Below are 24,825 nucleotides of genomic sequence, written 5' to 3'. Positions count from 1 at the left end.
GTTTTAATTTCTCTCTCTCAAAAAGCATCAGTAACAAACAAATCTCCCAATGTTGACCGAGGGCTTACTAGATGTTCAAACGGCTTTAGGAGCACCAAGGGTGACATAAGTTTTTAGTAGTTCCAGAAGGCTTCGAAGAGGCCATATTTGAGCAAAATCTGAGGAAAAGCAAGAGTTGTTCATCAGGAAAATGAAAGCTTCTAAGGAAAGTATCTACGAGCCAAACCATGTCTCAAAAACCTAGGCTCAGAACAGCCCAGTGCATGCTGGGAAAGTTCAGAATGAGATAAGGTGGAGGGGTATATGAAGCTGATATTTACACAGGTTGACAAGATTTTTTTTAAAAATTTTGGATTTGAGGGCTCCTGGGTGGCTCAGTTGGTTAAGCATCTGCCTTCGGCTCAGATCATGATCCCAGAGTCCTGGGATCGAGCCCCACATCAAGCTCCCTACTCAGCAGGGAGCCTGCTTCTCCTCTCCCTCTCCCTCTGCCCCTTTCCCCTGCTCGTCCTCTCTCACTCTCACCCTCTCTCTGTGTCAAATAAATAAAATCTTTTAAAAAAATTTTTTTGGATTTGAGAATAAGTTTCTAGTTTGAGTAACAAGGTGAATGATAGTGCCCTCAAAGAGTTAAGGGAATCTAAGCAGAGGCTCAAGTAACAGGGGCAAATAATGAGCTTAATTTTAGAGACATTCACTTCGATGTGCTCATGGGACATTTAAAAGGAGATTTCTCTTAGAAAGTTGAAAAGTGAATCTAAATTTTGGGATTAATGTATAATTATAGATTGGGTAGGGAATGAACCCCATCAATTTTAGGAGAAATACAGAATTGTAGATTTTCGGGGACTAAACTGTAGTTGATACATAAATTAGCTTTTGCTCCATGACAAATCACATTTATTATTTCTCATACTTCTGATGGTTGGCTAGGTGGTTCTTCTGGTCTGGGCTGGCTTTGCTGATCTCTACAGTTAGCTGGTGGGTGGGATGGGGCTGGATGGTCTAGGATGGTGTGACTCACATGTCTAGATTAACAGACTTGCGTAGGTTGGTCCCATCTGGGGTGTCTCTTCTCCACATTATCTCTCATCTTCTAGTAGACTAGTCTGTGCTTCTTCACATAGTGCTCACAAGGTTTCCTAGAGCAGAGAGAGAGGGCAAGCCCTAATGTGCAAAGACCTTTCAAGCCTTTACTTGCACCACATTTGTTGATACCTCTTTGGCTAATGCAAGTCACGTGTCCAGGCCCAAAACCAGTGAGGGGAGAGCTAGGGAACCCATTTTTAGAATCCACCAGAGTGAGGGTAAAGGACAAAATCTTAAAGCACTAACATTTTATAGTCTGGGCTGGGTAGATAGTGGGGATAGTGGAAGTAGACTATCTGGTCAAGGAATTAAGAAATCAGAATAGAAGAAAAGAAAGAGTGGAAAGAAAAACGAAAAGAAGGAAAGAGTGGGGTCAATCAAGTACCAGAGGTCAAATTAGAAAAAGGATGAAAAGTTCTCTTTATTTTTAATAAATAGAAAGTCTGTGATGACTAACTGACGAAGCTTTAGCTGAATGTTTTGAGGAGAGAAAAACCAGATTGTGATTGATGACAGCTGATAAAGACAATAGGTATAAATCTTTCTTTCAAGACCTGCCCCATAAGTTGGAGAGGAGAATAATTAAAGTTGATTTTTTTCTTGGTTTTTTGTTTTGTTTTGTATCTTATTACCTTGTTTTGTTTTTGTTTTTTAAAGATGGCAGCTGAAGGATAGGATCTCTAAATTTAGAGGTACTTTTTCTCTATCTCTGATGTACGTAGGAAAACTATTCTAGATATTACCAGTTCTACTAAAGTTTAGAAGTATTCCTTGAATAATGTAAATAATTCATGTCTCCCTATTCTTTGTGTTGCAGTTACTTTTACTGTTTAAAGTCATAATTTAAAGGTGACAATTTATTTTATTAATAGGATCGGAAAATAGAAGATCTTCGACAGTGCCTGAATAGGTACAAGAAAATGCAAGATACGGTGGTACTGCCCCAAGGTAAAAAAGGTAGTGTAGCTCTATAGGTTTTTCTACTTTACTGGATTTTAAGCGGCTGTGAACTTTAACATTTGGTTTCATTTTCCTGGATTATCCATTATTCCAAATTAGACAGTTCATTCGTTCATTCATTCAACAATATCATTAGGCATCTGTTCTCTACACACTTTCTTGGTGTGTAGGCCGATGAGAATACTGTAGATTGGTTGGTCAGGGAGAACCTCTGTGTGGAGTTCATGAGATAGCATTCCAGACAGAAAGAACAGTGTGTTCAAGAGACTATGGGGAGGGGCGCCTGGGTGGCTCAGCTGGTTAAGCCTTCAGCTTAGGTCGTGATCCCAGGTTCCCTCATTGGGCTCCCTGACCAGCAGAGAGTCTGCTTCTCCATCTACCCTTCCCTTCTGTTCATGCTTTCTCTCTCTCTCTCTCAAAAATAAATAAATAAAATCTTAAAAAAAAAAAAAGAGCATTTGGGGAAAAAGGGCTTGGTGTATTTAAGAAGTCAAAAGACCATTGTGACTGACCCGAAGGTAGTGAGCAGGGAGAGAATGAGATGAGATGAGCAGAGCTGTTAGAAGTTAGTGTTGGCCAGGTCAGGCAATGTGAGGCGTTCAGCTCTGTCAGCCCAGAGGGATCCACTGAAGGATTTTCACAAGTCCGCGGCATCTACATAACAAATGGACCATAATGGGAGAAGGGAGCAGTACTGGAAGGAAGAGAAGCCAATCAAGAGACTCTCGCAGGATTCCAAGTGGAATGATATGATGGTACTGATTGGAAATATATTTTGGTGTTTGAATTAACACAGTGGTGTGATGAATTAGATGAAAGTGAAGAAGAGGAATGAATCAAGAAAGATTGACTTTTTTTTTTTAAAGATTTTATTTATTTATTTGACAGAGATAGAGCACAAGTAGGCAGAGAGGCAGGCAGAGGGAGAGGGAGAAGCAGACTCCCTGCTGAGCAGGGAGCCCGATGCGGGACTCGATCCCAGAACCCTGGGATCATGCCCTGAGCTGAAGGCAGCCGCTTAACCACCTGAGCCACCCAGGCACCCAAGATTGACATTTTTGACTAAAGCAAACCAGGTGGATGATGATTCCACTTACCAAGATAGAGAAGCCTAGTGAGGGAGCATTGAAATGGTTAAGGGGGGATTGTGTTCAGCTTTGAATGTGTTAAGTTAAAAAAAAAAAAAAAAAGGCAAAACCATAAGACATCTAAGTGAAAATAATCATGCTTTGATGGGGATTGAGGAGTGCACTTGTTGGGATGAGCACAGGGTGATGTTTGGAAGTGTTGAATTACTGTAATGTATGCCTGAAACTAATATTACACTGTATTTTAATTAGAATTAAAAACTTAAAAAAATAGTCATGCCTTTTGATGTATTATTATTTTATCTATGCATGGTCCAGTTGGCCATCCTCAAATGTGGAAAATCCCTGGGGGTCATTTAAAACAAAAGTGTTGAGAATTTTGAAGTTTTCTTGTTCATTAGCAGTGCATAGGTAGGGTTATTTGCTCTGAAAGTAATAAATCTTTTCAAGGTACTTGTGAAATACTCAGATTTTGGAATTTCAATTTTGATGAGTTCAAAAAGAAGGAAAATCCTATTTTGGATGAGGATTTCTGAGGGAAAAAAAATGGATCTTCATCTTATGTCCACAGGGTTTAGCGTATGTTAAGATTTTGTAAATACCCAAATGAGCAAGCAAATGAACCTCTACCAGTGTTCTGACAGCAATTCCCATCACTCAGCATTTTCTATGCCTTCAAGAGAGTGTCTCTTTTTAGACAATATTATAAATTCACAAGTAATTAATTTTTACATAGTCATAGCATTTAAAACAGTGTTTGATTTTATAGAATCTCAACATTGTAATTCTTATATTTAAAAATCAAGGGAAAACATTAATTTCTGTGATTACAAAACATGTAGAAAATAGAGAAAAGTGGTAAATATTGTTCATAATTGCACTGGCGTGATCACTTTTGTCAGTTTCATGGGGGGGTTTTGTTTATTCTGTTTTTGTTTTAAAGTAGACTCCATGCCCAGTGTGGGGCCCAACATGGGGCTTGAACTCACGACCCTGAGATCAAGACCTGAGCTGAGGTCAAGAGTTGGACACTTGGGGCACCTGGGTGGCTCAGTTGGTTAAGCGTCTGACTCTTGGTTTTGAGCTCAGGTCATGATCTTTTTTTTTTTAAGATTTTGTTTATTTATTTGACAGAGAGATAGAGAGCACAGATAGGCAAGATCGGCAGGCAGAGGGAGAGGGAGAAGCAGGCTCTCCACTGAGCAGGGAGCCCGATGCGGGGCTCAATCCCAGGACTGTGGGATCATGACCTGAGCTGAAGGCAGCCACTTAACTGACTGAACCACCCAGGTGCCCCTCAGGTCACGGTCTTATGTGTCGTGAGATCAAGCCTTGCCTTGGCTCCGCACTCAGCTGGGAGTCTACTTGAAGATTCTCTCCCTCTGCCCCTGGCCTGTGCGCGCATGCTCTATCTCTCAAATAAATAAATAAATAAAACTTAAAAAAAAAAAAAAGTAAAAAGAATCAGACAGTTAACCAACTGAGATACCCAGGCACCCCTCATGTATTTTTTCATCTTTTTTAATGCATATAAAATGTGTAGCAAAAAGAGGTAGTTTTTAACCACTGTTGAAAATTATGTCCTGTTCTAATGAAGAGTTTATAAACAGTGATTTCTCACTAGGATTTATATTTACTTAGTCCTTAGAGAATGCTAATAATACCTACATTTTAATGAAATTAGAATAAATAATAAAATCTAAATTAAGCTAAGTCTAGTTAATAACTTTAAATGAGTATATGATTTGCCATTTTGTGTTATTCAGAGAATAGTGTTTTAAGCATCATTTTTTGGTTTTAAAAAAGAATATCTGGCGCAGTTTTTTCAGCACCTAATCCTTTTCATTGCTGGAGATGTAAAAGAAATTCTCAAAGTTGGCCGCATTGCTGGATATGTGGTTACCTTTGTCCCTAAGGCTATTCTTTCTGCTTTAAAATAAATGGCACAGAAAGATCATCTTAAGGAATCAAAAGATTGCCTTTTTTTTTTTTTTTTCTTTTCCTCTTTTCTTTCTGTTATTTTTTTTTAAGAACACAGTAGTGGTGAATATTGAGTTGTTTCATGGTGACTGTGTTGCTATTCAGAATTAGTTTATTGTACCACTGGTATTCTCCAGCTTGGTTATTTCTGAACTGAAATTTGTAAAGCCCCGAATTCTGAAACAAAATTAGGGAGGGTTGTTGGACTAAATTAACTTCTAATTTCAATGCTGTGAGTCTGTGATGGTATCTATTAATACCACCCCCAGGCCTCAGGCCTCATTATTTAACATGTTTCCTAGGGGCCCTGTTGTTATTTTTCTAGGGATTTCAGGAGAAGCTGACTCTTTGATTTTTGAGGGTGAGAAAAATTTTTATATTCAGTTGGTATTCTTCCTCTAAAAGTGAAATGTAAATGAAAAGCTGCCGTTGTCCTCCTTTTGCTTTGTCTTTACCCAGGCCAAGATGGCGACTTTGAAGATCTGCTCACTTCCGGTTCCATCTCTACTTTGCTGGATGTGCAGGGTTTTAGTGACCTGGAGAAAAGTCTATCACCTACACCAGTCATGGGATCTCCCAGTCGTGACCCATTTAACACAAGTGTTCCAGAAGAGGTATTTACAGACTCTTTTCATAGTGAAGAGACTGTGTCATTGAAGGTTAAAATGCTGTTGACAGCATGAAAGACATGGGATCTTTTCTCAGTGCGACTACTGACTGAGTCTTGGCAATTTTTGTGTCAAGACTCAGAGTCTCATAGGACTTTTTGTGAAAGGTGTGTTTTTTTCCCCCCTCTCTTTAATAAATAAATACCTTGGGCAATGTCAAAATTGCTTAAATTATTCAGGAAAAACATGGGAGAAAGATTTCATCCTAAATAGATTACAATCTACATAATAATAATCTTTATTGTTAAAGAATAAATAGAGAATACAAGAAGGGAGATAAAGTGAGATTATATAAAGAGGTTGGTTTTAGTCACTTTGATGGTGCCTCTGAAAAATGCTGGAGTAAAATTTCCCTGACTTCTTCAGACTTGGGGAAAAAAGCAACTGGACAGGAATATTTAGTCTTCAAATCATTTACTTTTCTTTCACATCATACTGGTGCCAAAATCTGTTTCCATTATCTATTGACAACCACCCCAAAAATTTGTGGCTTGAATGACAACGTTTATTTTGCTAACAAATCTGTGATTTGGGCAAGGCTCAGCAGGAACATTTCTTCTTCGCTCCACTGGGCATCGGTCAGGATGGCGCAAAGGTTGGGGGCTTGAGTCACCTGAAGGCTACCCATTTGTATATCGCATCGTTGGGGCTACTGTTGGCCAGGACCTCAGCTGAGGCCCTGGCTGGAAATACACATGACTGCTTGGCTTTCTCCTAGCATAGTGTTTAGATCCTAAGGATGAACATCCCAAGAAGAGGACTAGGCAAATTTATATCACCTTTTTGATACGACTCAGAAGTCATGGTGCATCTCTTCTCCTGTAGTCACAAATCCACACACATTCACAGAGAGGAAACATAGACCCTACCTCTTGATGACGAGTAATAATATCACATTTAAGAAGAACACGTGGGGGGCGCCTGGGTGGCTCAGTCGTTAAGCTTCTGCCTTCGGCTCAGGTCATGATCCCAGGGTCCTGGGATCGAGCCCCGCATCGGGCTCCCTGCTCAGCGGGAAGCCTGCTTCTCCCTCTCCAGCTCCCCCTGCTTGTGTTCCCTCTCTCACTGTCTCTCTCTCTGTCAAATAAATAAAATCTTTAAAAAAATTAAAAAAAAAAAGAAGAAGAACACGTGGGATGGCATATACCCGTGCAACCATATTCGAAGAGTACAATCTGCCCCTCCACTCTGTGGCTACAATCATCTACATCCCTCTCCCATGCAAAATATACTCATCCCCTCTTCAAAGACCTCTTGGTCTCATTCCAGTTAGGCATCAGCATCCCAGGACCTTGTCATCCAGACCAGGCCAAGATGTAGGTGCAGCTCCTCGGGCACGACTTCTTGAGTAGCACTCCATTCCATTTAAAGAACCAGGACATGTTTGTCCCCTACACACCTGACATACAGTGGTGGGATAGGCATAATAACTGCTAGGCATTCCCATTAGAAAGAAGAGGGAAAATGGAAGACACACCGGTGTCATCAGTCCATAGCAGTTCCAAAATCCAACCAGGCCCATGTGGCCAGCTCCTTGACAGGGCCCAGTCCTTTGGGCTCTTGGTTCTTCCTGTGAGTCATCTTTCCATTTCCAGGAGAAGGAACCTGTAATTGCAGATGAGTTGTTTTCTGTAAAAAGTGTCTATACAGGTCAAGGGCCTTCTACCTTCTGCTGTCTCTGTCCCTGTTGGTCTAATATGGTGTAATATTTTACTCATTTGGAATTTCTCATGAATCAATTTACGATCCACTCCATCAGGTAAAGCATACCCGCAGATATCTTCACAATTAGCCTTGCCCTATCTTAAGTTTTCTGTAAGGCTGCCATGGAATATCGCTCTACTTTCAGAGTTGTTGATCTTTTTGAAGGTTTCAATGAGACAGCACTACCTCACGTCTTCCTGAGGTCTTAACCAAGGCACACCTCCCTCTTTGCCCTGAAACTGTTTCTTACTTTTAGTGCAGTGTGCTGTCTAGAGAAACGAGGAATGGGAAAGGTGGTTTTTGTATTTTAACTAAACAACCTCGGCTCCCTTATGTTTTCCAGTTCCTCTTCTGTTCATCTTTTCTTTAACATTTTACTGTAGGTGGTGAGAGGAAACCAAGTGGCATCTTTCCTTTTCATATCTGTTCCTTCTAATTACCTAATGAGAAAATGAAGGTTGAATTGAATGAAAATGAATTCAAGGAGGAAACGAGTAACATTTCTCTCTTCAACGTAGGAGTGGGCTACAAGATGTCATTCGTAAGGAATTAGTGGGTAGGGGAAATTGGAGGAAGGTGGTGAAACGGTACAGACTTCCAGTTATTAGACAGACGAGTGCTGGGGGTGCAAGGTACAACATGATGACTATGGTAAACCCTGCTGTCTGGTATGGTGGAAAGTTGCTAAGAGAGAAGATCCAGAAAGTTCTCATCACAAGGGAAAAAAAAAAATGTGTTTTCTGTTTTTTTGTTTTAATTTATACAGTACTGCATGTTCGTGATATCTCAATAAAGTTGGAAGAAAGAGGCAAGGGATTAGTTAAGGAATAAATATTTTAGAGGGGAAAAAAAAAAAATCCCCTGATTGTTTTATTTATACTGAAGGGAAAAATAACATCTGACAGCCAGTGCGTGTGCTTGCTGTCTGTTTACAGAACAGCAGCTGTTACATAGGCATTGCTGGTTGGTTAAAGTTGGGTTACTTTCCTTATGTACAGCAAAGGGAAGTCTTGGAGGGGGGTCAGGTAACTTGCGCAGAGCAGGCAAGTGCTGACTGGTTGACCGAGGCCTGCCTTTTCTGGGAGTGCTGAGCACAGAAACTTAGCTAAGTTTGGGTTTGCTGACATGGAGCTTGACGCAAGACACTCTGTCTTGGGCCCAGTCAGATTATTTTAATAGACTTCACATGTTATAACCTCTTAGTGTCAAGGGATGAGACACCACTCAATAACTGGAACAAAAAATCACAAAGCTAAATGTATTGCTTATTTAGTTAGCTAGGTGGACTTTGTTGGTCAAGGACAGTCTCTTTGATCAAATGTGGGGTGTGGGGGATGGTTGGAGCTCAGGGATTGATGGACTCTCAGAGGCTGGAGTGAGTTGACATCAGCTGTGGATGTGTGGTTACAAAGGCGAGACTGTCGTTGATTGATTGGCGTCTAGAAGTGTGTTCACGGGTGTGAGTCCCTCCCTTCCTGTCTGACTTCAGAAGGGAGACACAGTCACTAATTGGTTGACTGGCAAAGTGAATTCACTGAGGTGAATTTTGTTTATTTTTTAATTTTTTTTAAAGATCTTGTTTATTTATTTGACAGAGAGAGAGATAGCGAGAGCAGGAACACAAGCAGGGGGAGCGGGAGAGGGAGAAGCAGGCTTCCTGCCGAGCAGGGAGCCCGATGTGGGACTTGATCCCACGACCCTGGGATCATGACCTGAGCTGAAGGCAGACGCTTAACGACTGAGCCACCCAGGCACCCAATTTTGTTTATTTTTTTATCACAATATCTTTTAAGTGTTTAACTTACTAGTTTATGGTGAGCTCTCACACCGTACTGCTCTGCGGTCGTCGGAAATTATTTAACACCAGAGTATAAAATTTCTTTCATAGATTCCATCCTTAGGATACACAAAGCATTTGCTTGGGAAGATGTATTAGGCATATTGCTGCTGTAATATTGTTATTAAGCAAAGTGTCTTAAGTGGTATCCACAAAGAACTGGTTTGAACAACATTCTATGTTAGACTAGTGGTAGAAAACAAAGTGAAAACAGAGGTGTGTTTACAAAGCACTTTACCAAAATCTCATCTCAAATCGTGACAACCCTGCAAGGTAGGCATTGCCATTCTCAGTTTACAGAGGAGAAAACTGGTGCCCAGTTAAGTGGCTTACCTAAGGTTAGAACCAAGATTTTAACTAGGGCTTAAAGTTGTCAAGGATCAGCTATTGACTTACTTGATGGTATTTATTATGTTTTATTCAGAACCAAGTTCAAAAATGACCTTCCTCCAGAATGTTTTCTCTGATGAACACTTGTTGATGTTTATATCCCGAGACCATTTTATAAATGTAAGAATAGTGTTCTAAACACAGGTGTATGAAATTTTATTAATAGACCATGTCATTGTCTCACCAGTTTTTTTTTTCCTCTGTGACTTATGTCTTGTTTGATGGATTTTTGACTTTCTATAATTACATTACAGTTCCACACCAGCATCTTGGAAGTTTCAATCCCTTCATCACTGCCAGCATCTAAGGGCTTGGAAGCTTCTGAAAAAGCAAAATTGCCTCCTCAACCAGACACTTCATTTGAAGAAAGGTATGTCATTTATGACCCAACATTGCAATATAAATGTTCAACAGAGTAGATCAAGCAAACACCAGGGTGCATTGCTTTTATTTACAGACATAGGTTTTACCCCGAGGCAAGAAACAGTAAGGCATGTGCCAAGGGACCAGTGTGAATCAATAACTGCAGTCAGTTCTGTATTATTGAAATGAAGGGTGTGAAGCAAGAAGTCATAGGAGATGAGACTGGGGAGGTGTGATGGTCAGGTTAGAGAGGGATTTTAGAGCACTTGGGTTTTATGTCCTAAGTCACGGGGGAGGGGTTGGGGGGGGGCGCGTCAACGGGGCTCAAGCCCCATAGCAACGATCATCTGCCTGAGGTTGTTTGGAAGAAAGATTCAGGTCAGGGATACAATAGTTTCTCCACTGACAAGTAGAATTTTGAGGGAACACATTCTCAATTACTTAATCTTACAATTAGACCAAATAAAAGAAAATATAATAGAATAATTTAAAAGAGAGGGGCACCTGCAAGGCTCAGTAGGTTTAGCAGCTGACTCTTGATCTTAGCTCAGGTCTTGATCTCAGGTTTGTGCGTCCAAGCCCCAGGCTGGGCATGGAGCCTACTTAAAAAAAAAAAAAAAAAAAAAAGGATATTTTAGAAGAGAAATAGCTTCCCTAGCACAATTTTTTGTTTTTGACAGTTCTGTTTACTCAGAATATATAAGTCTTTTATATGGTCTTTTACTCGTGAAGCACACACATTCCCCCCTTTTTTTTTTTTTTCCTTTTAGCGATGGAAAAATAATCCTTGGTGCTGCTGTTGAAACCGAGCCTTGTGATAGTCTTTCGTAAGTTATGTTACTGAATGTGAAAAATGTCATTGATACCGGAGAGAGAGGAAGCTTCTGTTACACTAACAATAACCACTATGAGAAGTGCATGACTGAGGCCTGAATACATTAATGCAGGTGTAATGGCTGGACGTGGAGGGAGGTGGGGGAGTTGTGAGTTAACAAAGAAATACTTGCTTATCAACCATTGTCTGTTTTCTTGTGCCAAGTGTGGCACGTCTGTAGCCTTCCTTTATCAGTTTTCATGTGAAGTGCAATGCTTTGAATTTCAGGTTTGCACTGGCTTGCATTTTGACTCTAGCAGAAAAGAGTCACAGAGAATGATGTGATGGCTAGAGAGCCTGCGATGGTTTTTTGCACTCTCCGTATAGTAAGCCGGCCCAGTATCTATGTTTACCCAAGTTCAAGTCTGGATTAAGTTAGGAGAATCTATTTTCAGAGCAGTACTCAAAGATGGGATCTTTTCTTTTCTCGCCATTATCGTTTACTTTATTTGGTACTGGACATGTCTAGCAACTTATGTACACATAAGTACATGAGAATTGCCTTTTAAAAGTTTGTTTGTATATGTATGTTATTCTACCTCTTAGAGCAGAGATACTACTTTTTTCTGTCTCTTTCTAAACTGGTCACCTATTCCTGCCTTCAATCTCTGAGAAGACCACCCTAGATAGTTGAATCTCTGGAAGTTTACGGTGTCACTTTGCCTTTACAAAGATAGCAAATGAATTATTATGGGCAGCAATAGGGATTTTTCTTGTATGCCTTGATCAGAACTATAAAATGAAGTACTTGGCCAGATTCAGAAAATGGATTCCTTTGTGAATTGAAAAATAACTCTTTCATCCTTTATTTTAATTACAAGGATTATATGGAAGTGGTATGTGAGTATTTTAGAAGTTCCCTGGCGTATTAACTATAAAATTGAAATAAAAATTAAAAATAAAAATAAAAAAAAAGTTCCTGGTCTAAATGTATACATGAAGGGACGCACCACTAGTCCATGGAAAAACGCTGGTTTATTTTCAAATATTGACATCACAAGGAGAGTCCTAAGTGTTTTTCCAGCTATTCTAACATGTGCGAGACATTCAGAGTTATTGGCAGGACAGTTAACCACCTCTGTTTTTAAAAGAACTCAACATTATAATTTAGTTAAGCACATAAGTGAGTGCCTGAATCCAGATTTTCTTTTATGACCAGGATTCAACCCACACACAGTTTTAGTTTCTTTCCAAGATATTCTCCTAAGAAACAGCGGCACCAGAGCCACTTATCATTAATCCTAATTACTATTATTGTTATTTTTAGAACTTCAAGTCTGCAAAAGTCCAGCAGCCTGGGCAATCTGAAGAAAGAGTCATCAGACGGGGTTGGTCCTGTGTTTTTTTCTGTCCGTTACCCTGAGACGAAAATATTTAGGGACCTTCACATTTTTCCATCTTAAAAATAAAACTCGTAAGAAGAGCTTGTGGTTTCTATAATGCAAATTTATTAGATACCATGGCTAATGGCAAATATTAAGAAGCATGAATATGAAGGGTTGAAAGTAGTGTATACAATCAAAACTGAAGACTTCAACCATTATTGGAAATAAATGGAACTGAGATTGTGTAGTTTAGAAGTAGATGTAAGTTTATTTTAATTTCTGGAATTGTATGTGACAGTGTGAATATATAAAGCCATTCTTGTAACAATCTGAAATATTGTTGTTTTGAACAGGAAAAGGAGTCTGTTCAGAAGCCTTCAGAGGTAATTTTTATGTCCAGATTACAATGTAAAAATGTTTGAGACATCTGATACATGTGATTGTTTAAATGTGTCCAAAAAACCCAAACTCAGAACCTCCAAAACATGTTACATGAAAGAAGCCAGACACAAAAGATCAGATAGTACATGATTCCATTTATGTGAAATATGCAGAGTAGATAAATCTATAGAGACAGAACACAGCTTGGTGGTTGCCAGAGACGGAGAGGGAGGAATGGAGAGAAACTGCTTCCTGGGTAAGGGGTTTTATTTAGAACAATGGAAACATTTTGGAAGTAGGTGGAGGTGGCAGATGCACACCACTGTGAATGTACTAAATGTCACTGAATTGTTCAATTTAGAATAGTTACTTTTTATGTTTCACTTCAATAAACTGTTGGGGGAAAAAAAAAAAGCCCAAACTCTCAATCAGGCTATTGATGTTCTTGGTGATCATATTTGGGCTTCCTGAGACCTCACGAAAAGTCCTTAGATCACCCATCTGAGAACAGTTATTTATTTAATATAACCACTGTCTGTTTACAGCAACCATTTTGGTGTTTTGTTTTTTTAAGACCTCATCCAGAAGGGTCTGGTTCTTCTTTCCTCTAGTTTTCAACCGTTGCCTTTGTGAAGGCTACATTCTGGTAGACAGGCTGCTTCCAGATGCACTCCCTCGACTGTTGGCTCTGAATGCCTTCAGTCGTAATGTAGGTATCCCTGATGAGGCACAGGCCGTACACACAGCTGTAATTCCAGGCATCCTCTGTCCTTTTTTGTCTCGCCAGTTCAATAAATGATTAAATGATTTTGACATCTGCATTGAGACATAGGTAATAGTAGCACTAAACTGTGGCATCTATAAACTTGTAGTTAACGATGAGCAGTAAATATGTAGGATAAAATAACCACCTTAAAAGCCTGTACCCCCTCTCCCCTTTGTCCACCTCTGCAAAAAAAGAAACACAGGGTAGGAGATGTTAGAGGAATGAGAGCATGCAAGCAAAAGCATCTTTGGATCATACTAAAACAATATAATAAATCATGTTACTGTAACTGCAAACAAATAACGAGAAAGCTGAAAAGTAAACAGCTTAGTACTTAGAACCATAACTTAATTACAGTTAAGGTTCTCGATAAAGACCTTGAAATATAGACAGCCAAAGTGTCTTCTGAATCGACGAAGAAAAATTTAATTATAGCAAGTTTAGTTTTGATGGTAAGTGTATCTGAATTTATCATAGTCTTTGAAAATTGGTGATCCGTGTTGGGTAACTTGCAGGCAAGATAATGAATATATCTCAGAACACCCTTTCAAAAAAAAAAAAAAGTTTAACAGTCACTGATTGTGTCCTCATTTGACTATTAATTCCTTGAGAAGAATATTTAAAATAACTGGAGTAGAATCTTTCTGCTGTTGGTGTAGAAGCTTGGGGCTAATGCCTGCTTTGCAGAGTGATTATATTATGTTGGGCTTCTACTGATGCAGTTACAGTACAAAGACTGTGAACTGTATTATAGCCCAATCTGTGTCATAATTGTTAGAAAAATAAGTCTGCTGGTATTCTGGTTATGTAATATCTTATTTCCATGTCTTTGGGGGAATGAGGCAAATAAAATTCAAATAAAGCTTGAGAATTTCTTTCTTTTTTAAGATTTTATTTATTTATTTGACAGAGAGAGACAGCGAGAGGGTGAACACATGCAGGGGGAGTGAGAGAGGGAGAAGCAGGCTCCTCACTGAGCAGGGAGCCCGATGGGGGGCTCGATCCCAGGACCCTGGGATCATGACCTGAGCCAAAGGCAGACGCTTAACGACTGAGCCACCCAGGTGCCCCAAGCTTGAGAATTTCTATATCCTAAATATTTCACGTCCTAAGCACGCATGCGGGTTATAGATCAGTGAAGAGCATGTTTTTGGTGCTGCTGCTGCCATTGCTTCTTAAGTAGCTTTCAGAATTGACTTTCTAAACGTCTAATATGGCGCCAGATGTTCATAATCAACTTGTTAGTTCCGTGATTCTTTTAAATAAAATCACATGTGTAACATAGCAGGTGTTGCGCCCAGCGCGTACTCATAATCATGCACAGCAGTGTTGTGTTCCATTTATTATTACTTCTCTCTCAGGATAAAGCTCCAGTAGAAAGCAGCCCGTTAGGGAGCCTCCCTCCGAAAGCTCCAGGACATGATGCCTCCATGGACGACAACCCTTTTGGCACTCGGAAAGCCAGATCTTCCTTTGGACGTGGCTTTTTTAAAATAAAAAATAACAAGAGGACTGCGAGTGCACCAAACTTGGGTACGTATGGGCAACGTGCCTTTGCCTTAATTCGCTCAGAGTGAGGACAAGGTCGATCTCTTCCCTTCCCTTGTTCATCGGCCTGTGCGTTTCTTTTTCTCAGTAATGGAGGTGAATGAGTTGGGGGGAAAGTTTGAAAGAAACCACCCCCATGGGTTTAATTCAGTGGTCAAGGTAGCTCTGTGTAGGCTGTCACCCTGCCCTCCTTGTTGGAGCAGGAATTAGAGGAAAGACCAAAAGCCGTGACCCTCTCTGACTTCACTGTAAACAGCTTCTCACCTGTTTTGAAAGTGGGCAGATTGGCCCCATATTGACCCTGCTGATGGAGTCTGCGTTGTTGGAAGCACAGCACCGTGCTTGCCTGTCCTCCCACTGTGTGTATTTTGTGAGTAGGAGTTTGATCTGTGTTTCATTTTGTCATTCTCCTGTGTTCTCTCCATTGGGCTGCGTGTGATTGTGTGCGTTGTTGGGATCTCGGAAGATCGTAAACGAAGTGCCAGTGCACCCACCTTAGGTATCGTACCCCTGCATGCCAGCCCTCGCCAGTGCTGTCCTCCAGACTGAGCTAATCCTTGCTCTTGGCATCCGTGATCTCTAGAAAGCGGGCTGGCAGCGATCAGAAAATGTCCTCTACTCCAGAGAGTTCCTTCCACCTGCTGCTAAAATGGACTCTCTGGGGAGCCTTTGCTTCCCAGCCTAAATGCTGTTTTAACCCCTGCTAATGACACTTCGCGAGGAGCTCTGGGAGGCCCCAGAAGTGCACAGCACCCTTGGAGTCTAGGGCAGGACTCTCCTGCCTCATTTGTGCACCCCAGCTTTCTCACCCTTCCAGTCCGTCCTGTCTCACGCTAACTCCCAGGTCCTGGCGGTCCCTTCTTCATGTCTCCGTTATCCCCAGAGAGAAATGTTTTCAGCCAAATAGGGAAGTCTTTAGAAGATATTGCAAATGATTGTTTTAGACTGACCTTTTTCTTTTTTTTATCTTTTATTTATTTATTTGACAGAGAGAGAGAGAGCAAGAACAGGAACACAAGCAGGGGGAGTGGGAGAGGGAGAAGCAGGCTTCCCACTGAGCAAAGAGCCCGATGTGGGGCTTGATCCCAGGACGCTGGGATCATGACCTGAGCCACCCAGGTGCCCCAAGACTGACTTTTCTTAAGGGAACATTCTTCTGACATTTATTGCTTTGAAGATGGAGGTGATGTTTAGTGACACCAGAGGAAGCTTTCTGCGATATCCAAGGAGTCGCCCCCAAAGTGATTTTAGGAGAGGGGAAGCTCAGTTTTCTTTTTTAAAAGTGTGGGGCACAGGAGGGAAGAAACATCCTCAAAACAAAAAATGAAAATAGGATGCTTTTAAAATGAAGGTGAGTTAGGCAACATTTTCTGGGACACCCGTACCCATGATGGCTTTAGGGTTTGGATGGAAAGCTTCCTTTGGATTTTCCCTGTGGATTTTATTATCTTATGTAGATACCCTATACCTATTCATATGGGTCAGCACAGGTGACTTGTCTCCCTTTGTGGATACATGGGATAAATAAAATCCAGACAACTATTTTCAAGTGTTTTTGCATCTTTCTTAGAAGAAATACATTGTTAATGCTAAGAGCCGAGTGCTGCTTATTATAACCTATAATCACAGCTGTGCTTTGTAGAAAAGTCAACCTTTATATCTTGCTGAAACACCATTTCTGTGATTTTTGTACAACTTTTACTTTCCCTAAAAAGTGTAGTCTCACATTGAGGAAACAGTACCCTTTGTTGTGTTTGTTAGCGTGGGATCATGTATTAAGGGACAGATAAAAGAATTAAGATAGTTAATGCTGGGAGATCTGGGCTTAGCAAATTTGGATGTTACTCTTTCAAGGCAGAATCAACAGGCACTGGCTTTATATCAAAAGAAAAATTTATGCAGATCCAGTTCATTCTTTTCTCAGTAGGACATAGCAAGTTATAAATAGGAATAACTCTCTTGAAAAAAGAATTGCCAGCACTTGGTAACTGAGGTTTGATGTAAATGCCAAAGGAGAGGAGGGAGTGAAAAGAAAATGACAAAGAGTATGAACTGGAGTAACAGGAAGAATATTAATTAGTATTAAGGGAATATTAAATAAGAAAATTTAAGAGAAGCCTCTGGAAAATTGGATGGATTTGTTGAGTCCAAGATGTTCCTGGCACACCAAATGGGGAATATCCATAGACCTTCAGATCCTGAGTTTGGGGAGAGAGATTAGGTCCAGAGATTGTGCTACCAGCTGCTTATGTATGAGGGAAGCCGTCATTTAGTGCCGGGCGTGGAGTGGGTGAGCTTGTCCAGAAATCCTGTGGGGGGAACCTACTACAGAATCTCGGAGTGGAAGAGGAAGAGAAAACAGGTCCTATAGCAGAGAAGAAACTATCAGCTGACAGATCTGAGAGAGTGTCATAACAAGCAGACGAAGGAGATGATTTTGAAGAATGTGGGAGGGAGTCAGCAGCACCAAGTGCTACAGGAAGATCGAGAATAATTTCATTATGTATTCAAATCACTCAAGGAAAGAATGTGGCAATCCTATCCCACCTTTGAATCTCAAAGAGGTGGTAATTTGTGAGTAAATGAATTTAGGCACAGTATTCTACAGGATATTCTACACAACGTTAATTGATACACAACAGACTGTAAAGCAGAACATACATTTGTGTTCCATTTTTAATATCTGTAGGGTGCTGTTTGTAAATTACTGCTTTACAGACCAACAGAAGAAGAATTTGTTAACCATTGCTAAAACCAGGGAGGTTAGCATCTAGTCCTGTTCATTCCATATTTAAAACTCACCAAGTATGTATTCTGTTCTTGGAATAGCTGAAACAGAGAAGGAGACAGCTGAGCACCTAGATCTGGCTGGTGTATCTTCCCGGCCAAAAGATTCGCAGGGAAGCAGTCCCTTCCAGATATCTCCACCATCGCCGGATTCCAAAAAGAAATCCAGAGGTATCATGAAACTCTTTGGAAAGTAAGTAACAGTGGAGACAAATGGAGTGGGCTTTGTATTGTATGTTGCTCAAATGTAGAAATAAATGGAAGATTGGCTGGAAACGAGTATGGAATTGTAAGGCTTTGGTGTTCCTTTTATGGAAGGAAGATTGTGATCTGGGATTCACTAACTCATTGGGTCTCAGCTGAAGTGTAAATCCAGATGTCTATTCTTTCCATACATAAGCAGTGTTCTGATTCACTTTAAAGTCTAAGGTCTCCTCAGGTCTCATACAAGGCAATGTGGTGTTGTGTCTTCTGTTCAGACTTAGGAGAAGTCAGTCAACTACATTCAACCCGGATGACATGTCTGAGCCCGAATTCAAAAGAGGAGGGACAAGGGCAACTGCAGGACCACGACTGGGTTGGTCTCGAGATTTGGGACAGTCTAACAGGTGAGAACAACTGAACGAATGGACTTTGACATCTACCCAAGTGTCAAGGCTGTGAGCACCTGCACTGTTAGTATTGTCCCTGGGCTCAACAGCAGACTCCATTGCTTACTTCTGTGCCGGGCTTGGAAGGGTCCGTCATCTTTAGAGCAGTGCATGTTGGCAGTGGTTGGTGAAAATCATGCAGAAGATGAGGGCTGTGTGAGCCCAGGGAGGAGCCAGAGCTAAAATGTCAGCAACATCTGTGCTAGGATGATTCTTGGACTTAAATTTAACCGAGAAAATCATGACTCTACTCTAAAGCATAGCTCCAGAGAGATGGAAGAACCTAGTGGTTAAGAGTAAGTTCCAGAGACAGACTGCTTGGATCTGATTCCTGGCCTTGCTGCTTCCTATAACCTGGGTGACCTTTGAGCAGCTGCATCCATGCTCTGTGCCTCTGTTTCCCATGGTATTAATTAGCCCATTCCCCCAAAAGTTAATCATGAAGATTAAATGAGTTAATACGTGTTAAGTATCTGGTAAATAGTAACTGTTCAGTGAAGGTTAATGATTGATGGATTCTGTGAAAGCACCTACAGACATAAATTCTATCAGAATTCCTAAATTTATCAGGACTGTAATGTCTTATCTGTTAAGACTCTTACGAACTTTTCCTACACCCTTATCACAATTTAGGGCTGGTTTGAAATTACTATACTGACCTACTAAGCATGAAGAGGGTGGGGTTGGCAAACATCTAGCACAAATCATTGACACTAAATCTCTGGAACATGGCCCCTCCCACCCTCGAAGAAGACTGGGCACAGGTTTCATCGAGGAAGAAACTGGCTTTCTCCAAACACATGAAGAGTCTCATTTGCCATATGTTCTCTTTGTACACAGAAGAGGAGCTCCTTGTGCTGCTTAAGAAAAAAAAAAAGTCTTGTTTATCTACACACTTTTTTCCCCCAAAGAGGGACACAATTTACGTGTCAAAGTAAAAAACCAGAAATTTGCTATGATTATATTTTCCTATACTCAATGATGGCATGTTGCTCTCTTCTCATTGATACCCATTGGAGAGAAACCATAATTCTGCTACAGTTAATTCAAGTTAGACTTGATTTCTTTACATCTAACCTAGTGTTTTCTGTTTGGGAATTCAGTCTTCAAACCACATTGATTGAAACTAGCACAGTGACTTGACTTGTTGGTTCAACTTGATTTTCATCCATACGACATGTTTCTTGCTCAGTCACATCGAATCTTTTGTGGTTTCATTTGAAATGAAAGCCGTGGTCCTCTGAGGTAACTTCCAACGCCAGGACCACCTCCTCCTCCTCCAAATATGTACTGAAAAGTAAGCTTTTCACGGTCAAGCGGGCGTAACCATGGGATTCCCGTATCCATTCAGTATACAGTTGGTCAACCTCGATAAGCCACAGGGTTGGCTTTGAGTTGTTTTTCATGCAGTTGTTCATTTTTTTACAGTGACTTGGATATGCCATTTGCCAAATGGACCAAGGAGCAGGTTTGCAGTTGGCTTGTGGAACAAGGCTTGGGGTCCTACCTGAATTCTGGCAAGCACTGGATTGCATCTGGCCAAACCCTTCTGCAGGCTTCTCAACAAGATCTGGAGAAGGTGACTGCTTCTCTATTTTGTTTAGAAAATGGATACTGGGAAAGAGAATATGAATGTAGGATTGTTTTATACTCTGGAAAGGGGAGTGGGTAGAGCCAGTAAGTACTCTTGAAAAACTGTGTGTTTTCTATTTCACGCTTTTTTTTTTTTTTTTTTTTAATTTCATGGACTTAACAAGAAGGACCGGGTCTTAATGATTCCTTATGAAACATGTAAGCCACTGGGCACTGTAGTAAGAAATAATTGTATAGACATAATAACAAACCTTAAACTCGTATTTCTCAGAATCATTGTGTGGCTTTAGCATTGGCCCAACTTCTCAATGTTAATGTATGCAATTCAAGTTTACTTTGCAAAAAGGAAAAAGAAAGAGCCCTACATCTTATGTCTAATTATTTACACTTTTCCTACTTATTTAACATTTTGTACAAAAAGTAGAATTCCGGTCTTACCAAGGAAGGAGCCTGCTAGGGAAGAGCACACACCACTAAACTAGTTGCCGTGGTCTTGGCTTGCTAGGCGCTTCATTTGGGGGGAATTGGCATCTTTTGCCAGTGGCATCCAGCCCATATTGACAGAATGGTCAAGCCAGGGTTTCTGCTTATTATTTCAGGAACTTGGAATTAAGCATTCACTTCATCGAAAGAAACTCCAGCTGGCACTGCAAGCCCTGGGGTCCGAAGAAGAAACCAACCATGGAAAGCTGGATTTCAACTGGGTCACTAGTAAGAGGTTTTAAATTCACATATTCATTCATTCATTCATTCATTCATTCATGAATAAATAAATAAAGCTGCTTTTTCTTTTTAACCACAAATACAACACCAATTTCTCTCCTGTAGGATGGTTGGATGATATCGGTCTCCCCCAGTACAAGACCCAGTTTGACGAAGGACGGGTAGATGGTCGAATGCTCCATTACATGACTGTTGTAAGTGGTTTACTCCTGGGAATTGGGGGGAGGGGGTGTCAAATTGTTTTTCTCTGAAAAACACAGAAATAGTGAGCAAAATACATTGTTTTCACAATGATTCCACCAGAGTTTCAGGGTGTTGCCTTAACTTGAGAAGAGCAGGAATATTTTCTGTTAAGTTGAAGTCAGAGGATTTGATGATTACAATACCGTGGGAAATTGAAAACACTGATTTAAGCTGTGTGAAACCTAATCTAAACTCAGCTATCCAGGAAGATGGTTTTATGTATATTCAACAATGTAGACACTGAAACACACATTTTGGGTAAATTTTCTAGTATGTGAATTGTATCTCCTAAAGACTTTTATTTTATTTTATTTTAGGCTTTATTCATTTATTAGAGAGAGAGAGCACGAGCAGGGGGAGGGTCAGAGAGAGCAGCAGACTTTCCACTGAGCAGGGAGCCTGATGCGGGGCTTGATTCTGGGACCCTGGGATCATGACCTGAGCCAAAGGCAGACGCTTAACCGACCGAGCCACCCAGGCGCCCCTCTCCTAAAGATGTTTAAAAAATAGAATGTAGAATTCTAAAGCCGTGGCAGTTTTTGAGTTACACGTTCCTATATGCAGTGACTGCTCAGAAGAGACCATCCTTTTGACCTGACTTCTAGAGACTTGTCTCCTCTCCTCCCTTCCACCTTTGGGAATGTTACCTGAAACCTTCCTTTCTCTCTTCAGCCCCATTCCACTAGGGCAAGATTCACAGAGCTGAAGAAGTAGGGCGAGGTAGACTCTCTCTGATTCCTTCATTATTGTTCCATATTTTTATCCTTCCATCCAAGAGGTAGAAGGACTTTACAACAGTGGGGAGAGAGGGTTTGTTTCCAGGAGAACTTGTTCTGGGTTCCATAGTCCTGTTAGTGTACTACTCATTAGATGCTTTTATTTAAACAGCCTTTTGTGAGCTAGGCTCTGGAACCAACTACCATAAGTATCTTCTTTAAATAAGTTGAAAATTTCAAACAGCTAATTTTCCATTGTCAGAGAAATGTGGGGTTCCTCTCATGGGATTTGTTTTCTTCTCTGTTGTTGAACCAAAGTCCGTACCTTGGTGGGCACATAGCATAAACCTGCTTGCAATAACACCAACATGTGGCACATTGCACATTTACTCTGTCAAGCTCCGTACTCCTATTAATACTCAAGTCTCAGCGAGCCTTGAGGTAGCATTGCTGTTATCCCCAGTATTTAGATGAGGGAATGAAAAAATTGAGAAACTGGGTAACTTGACCAAGTTTCCACAGCTAGAAAGTAGTCGAAAGTCACAGGGTGGTTGAACCTAGGATGTTTCCAGATTCCTGCTCTTACTAGCTCAGCCTGAAACAAAGTCAGTAAATACTTGCCCGCCTGTCTAGGTGTAGGTTTGCTCCTGCAGGAACGTGAGCAGATTCAGGCTTTAAAAAAAAAAAAAAAGTGCGTATAACTTCTGTGGCTATAAAAGAATAAATCGTCTTAGGAAGTTTGACCCCAGAAGTTATAAGTCACAAAAAACCTGTTTGAACGTGGTATCCTGGGCTGGATCCTGGAACAGAGAAAGGACCTAGTGGAAAAACTCATAAAATTTGGGTAAAGTCTGTAGCTTAGTTATCATTTTTTGTTGTCTATGTTAATTCCTTAGTTTTGATGACTATATTATTGTTATAGAAGCTGTTAACGTTAGGGGAAACAGACTGAAGGGCATATGGGACTATCTTCTATCTTTGGTGGCTCTTTGGTAAATCTAAAATTACTTAAAAATAAAAGATTTTTTTAAATCTAAAAAATATCTGTTTTGATTTAGAAGAAAACAGCCCCTACTTTTAAAATCTCTCAAGCTAAAATAATTTGCCTTGTGTTTACATTGCAATCATTATGTATTTAGATTTTTTTAATCTGATAGACTTAAATTAGTTGAAAATAGCCCACATGGAAAGGTTTTGAATGGGTGTCTCAATCTTAGATTAAAATGTGTTAAATGCCTTCTAACTTAAGGCACTGCCTTTAAGAAATTGATCCAGAAAAAATTCAGGAAATAATTTTGCTCAGTAGCTTTAAGAATTTAAGCTGATCGTCTAATATTTTTATTTAAAAACTATTTCCGTAATAGATTACCACCAACACCCCCCCACCACCACCACCCCCAAGAAATGCGTTATCAGTGAGGTGTGTCTAAGATGGATGTTTTTCTTGTTTTATTTTCTGGGTGTGTTTGGAAATAGACTGGTGCTTATCTTGACACGGCCCTCCAAATCACCTTCTGAAATAATTTGTTTTGGTGTGTTCAGTATGGTTGAAATGTTCCCAATAACCACAGACTGGCGAAAGTTATACCTTGAAGGAATTGATGGTGATACATGTTGCTACTTATAACTTCTTCATTTCTCCTTTCTCTTTAACTCTCTCACCAATCAGTTTGCATCGATCGACACAATTTTCCGAAAGTTGTTCTCAGTGTCTGCTAGATAAAGCATAATAATCCAGGACTAGAGATTTCTTGAGGCTTGGGGAATCGTATAACAGAGATACTCTTCTGGTTTTCCCCCAAATGGTGATGTGCCTTAGCTCAGAAAACCCAGCTCTGCTCGTCACTGAACATCATGTGCTCTTAGCTCTCTGCTTTATCACATCAAAGGGGATCACTTTTTGCAGTGACCCAGGAAGTGCCTTTCAAACTGTGTTCTACAGAGCTGTGGGGTCCCACGATCCTATCGCAAAATGTCTGGAAGAGAGAGAAACAGGTGAAACTTGGCTTCTGTTGGCACAACATTAATTTAGAGAGAGAGAGAGAGAGAGAGAGAGAGGTCCTGGAGAGGATTTTGTTTAGAACAGGAAAAAGGTTGTTACCAAATAAGGGGTTTGAAAACACAAGCACTCGAGGCCTGTTGGTAGAGGGGCTCTTCTACTTTTACTTGTGTTTTCTGAAATTTCCCCGAGAAGGTTAGCTCAGTGAGCTCCTCTTTTTGTTCTTTTTTTTTTTTTTTTTTACAGGATGACTTACTGTCTTTGAAAGTCGTGAGTGTGCTACACCATCTCAGTATCAAAAGGGCTATCCAGGTCCTGAGGATCAATAACTTTGAACCCAACTGTCTGCGGAGGCGGCCCTCTGACGAGGTAGCACCTGAGGTTGAGATTTACACAGCACGCGCTCCCCGTGCGTGTGGCTGGCTGTGTGTGCAAAACAAACACCCGTTTCTTCGTGGGGCCTGCAGGAAGAGCTCCTGCTTTCCTGAGAACCTCAAATCCAGCCTCATTACCTTCTTGAGCTTTATTTTCCTATATTCCTCCCATCCCCCCCACCCCCATGATGGTTCCACCTGTGTAACTAGAGTCAAAGATTATTTTTTAATTTCCTTTCCTCCTTTCCTTGGGTGTATTTTATTTTCCTGCCTCCTTAAGCCACCGAGTTAAATATCGCTCTAAAGACTTGCTTTCCTAAAGCACTGCTTTATGAGTGTAAAAAAGCTTGGGACAGTGACATGGATGCCTCAAAACAAAATTCAGATTAGCAAACACCTTTTCACCCTTTCTGTAAACACTCAGTGGAATGTCGAGTAAGTGTGCTCTGTAAGGCTGACTTTTTAGAATGTGCAGTTTTAGTGTTTGGAATCCCGTAGTCAATGACTGAAGCTCTTGGTGGTGGTTTGTTCTCATAGAACAGCATCACCCCATCAGAAGTTCAGCAGTGGACCAACCATCGGGTGATGGAGTGGCTGCGCTCCGTGGACTTGGCAGAATATGCCCCCAATCTCAGAGGCAGTGGTGTCCATGGTGGGCTCATGGTAAAACTCTCTTTTTATCTAAAAACTGACTTCTTATCATTTTGTTTCCATTAGTCTAATGAGTTGGATATTATCAGTTTGCTTGTCATAATCCTAGCGTCATC

General features: G+C 40.7%; 1 protein-coding gene across 9 annotated transcripts in view; it reads left to right on the top strand.

Annotated features, from left to right (window-relative positions):
* The window catches only part of PPFIBP1 (PPFIA binding protein 1), a 177,747-nt gene that overhangs the window by 146,930 nt on the left and 5,992 nt on the right, over window positions 1-24,825 (top strand). For 5 of the 9 annotated variants that reach the window (XM_035028003.1, XM_035027998.1, XM_035028000.1 and 2 more), the window contains 15 exons: window positions 1,962-2,046; window positions 5,577-5,731; window positions 9,971-10,086; window positions 10,850-10,906; window positions 12,221-12,281; window positions 12,632-12,661; window positions 14,787-14,958; window positions 15,440-15,472; window positions 17,803-17,953; window positions 18,240-18,368; window positions 19,839-19,989; window positions 20,603-20,714; window positions 20,832-20,920; window positions 23,931-24,053; window positions 24,596-24,721. In XM_035028003.1, the coding sequence (XP_034883894.1) occupies window positions 1,962-2,046; window positions 5,577-5,731; window positions 9,971-10,086; window positions 10,850-10,906; window positions 12,221-12,281; window positions 12,632-12,661; window positions 14,787-14,958; window positions 15,440-15,472; window positions 17,803-17,953; window positions 18,240-18,368; window positions 19,839-19,989; window positions 20,603-20,714; window positions 20,832-20,920; window positions 23,931-24,053; window positions 24,596-24,721 (1,590 nt within the window). The remainder of the gene's footprint in view (window positions 1-1,961; window positions 2,047-5,576; window positions 5,732-9,970; window positions 10,087-10,849; window positions 10,907-12,220; window positions 12,282-12,631; window positions 12,662-14,786; window positions 14,959-15,439; window positions 15,473-17,802; window positions 17,954-18,239; window positions 18,369-19,838; window positions 19,990-20,602; window positions 20,715-20,831; window positions 20,921-23,930; window positions 24,054-24,595; window positions 24,722-24,825) is intronic. The other 4 variants (XM_035028005.1, XM_035028002.1, XM_035028006.1 and 1 more) reach the window with 3 other exon arrangements.

This window comes from Mirounga leonina, unplaced genomic scaffold (assembly GCF_011800145.1).
Source record: "Mirounga leonina isolate KUSES-001 unplaced genomic scaffold, KU_Mleo_1.0 Mir_201, whole genome shotgun sequence".
NCBI classification, from domain to species: domain Eukaryota; kingdom Metazoa; phylum Chordata; class Mammalia; order Carnivora; family Phocidae; genus Mirounga; species Mirounga leonina.
The sequence above is the reverse complement of the archived record's forward strand: the minus strand, read 5'-3'. Positions and strand labels throughout refer to the sequence as shown.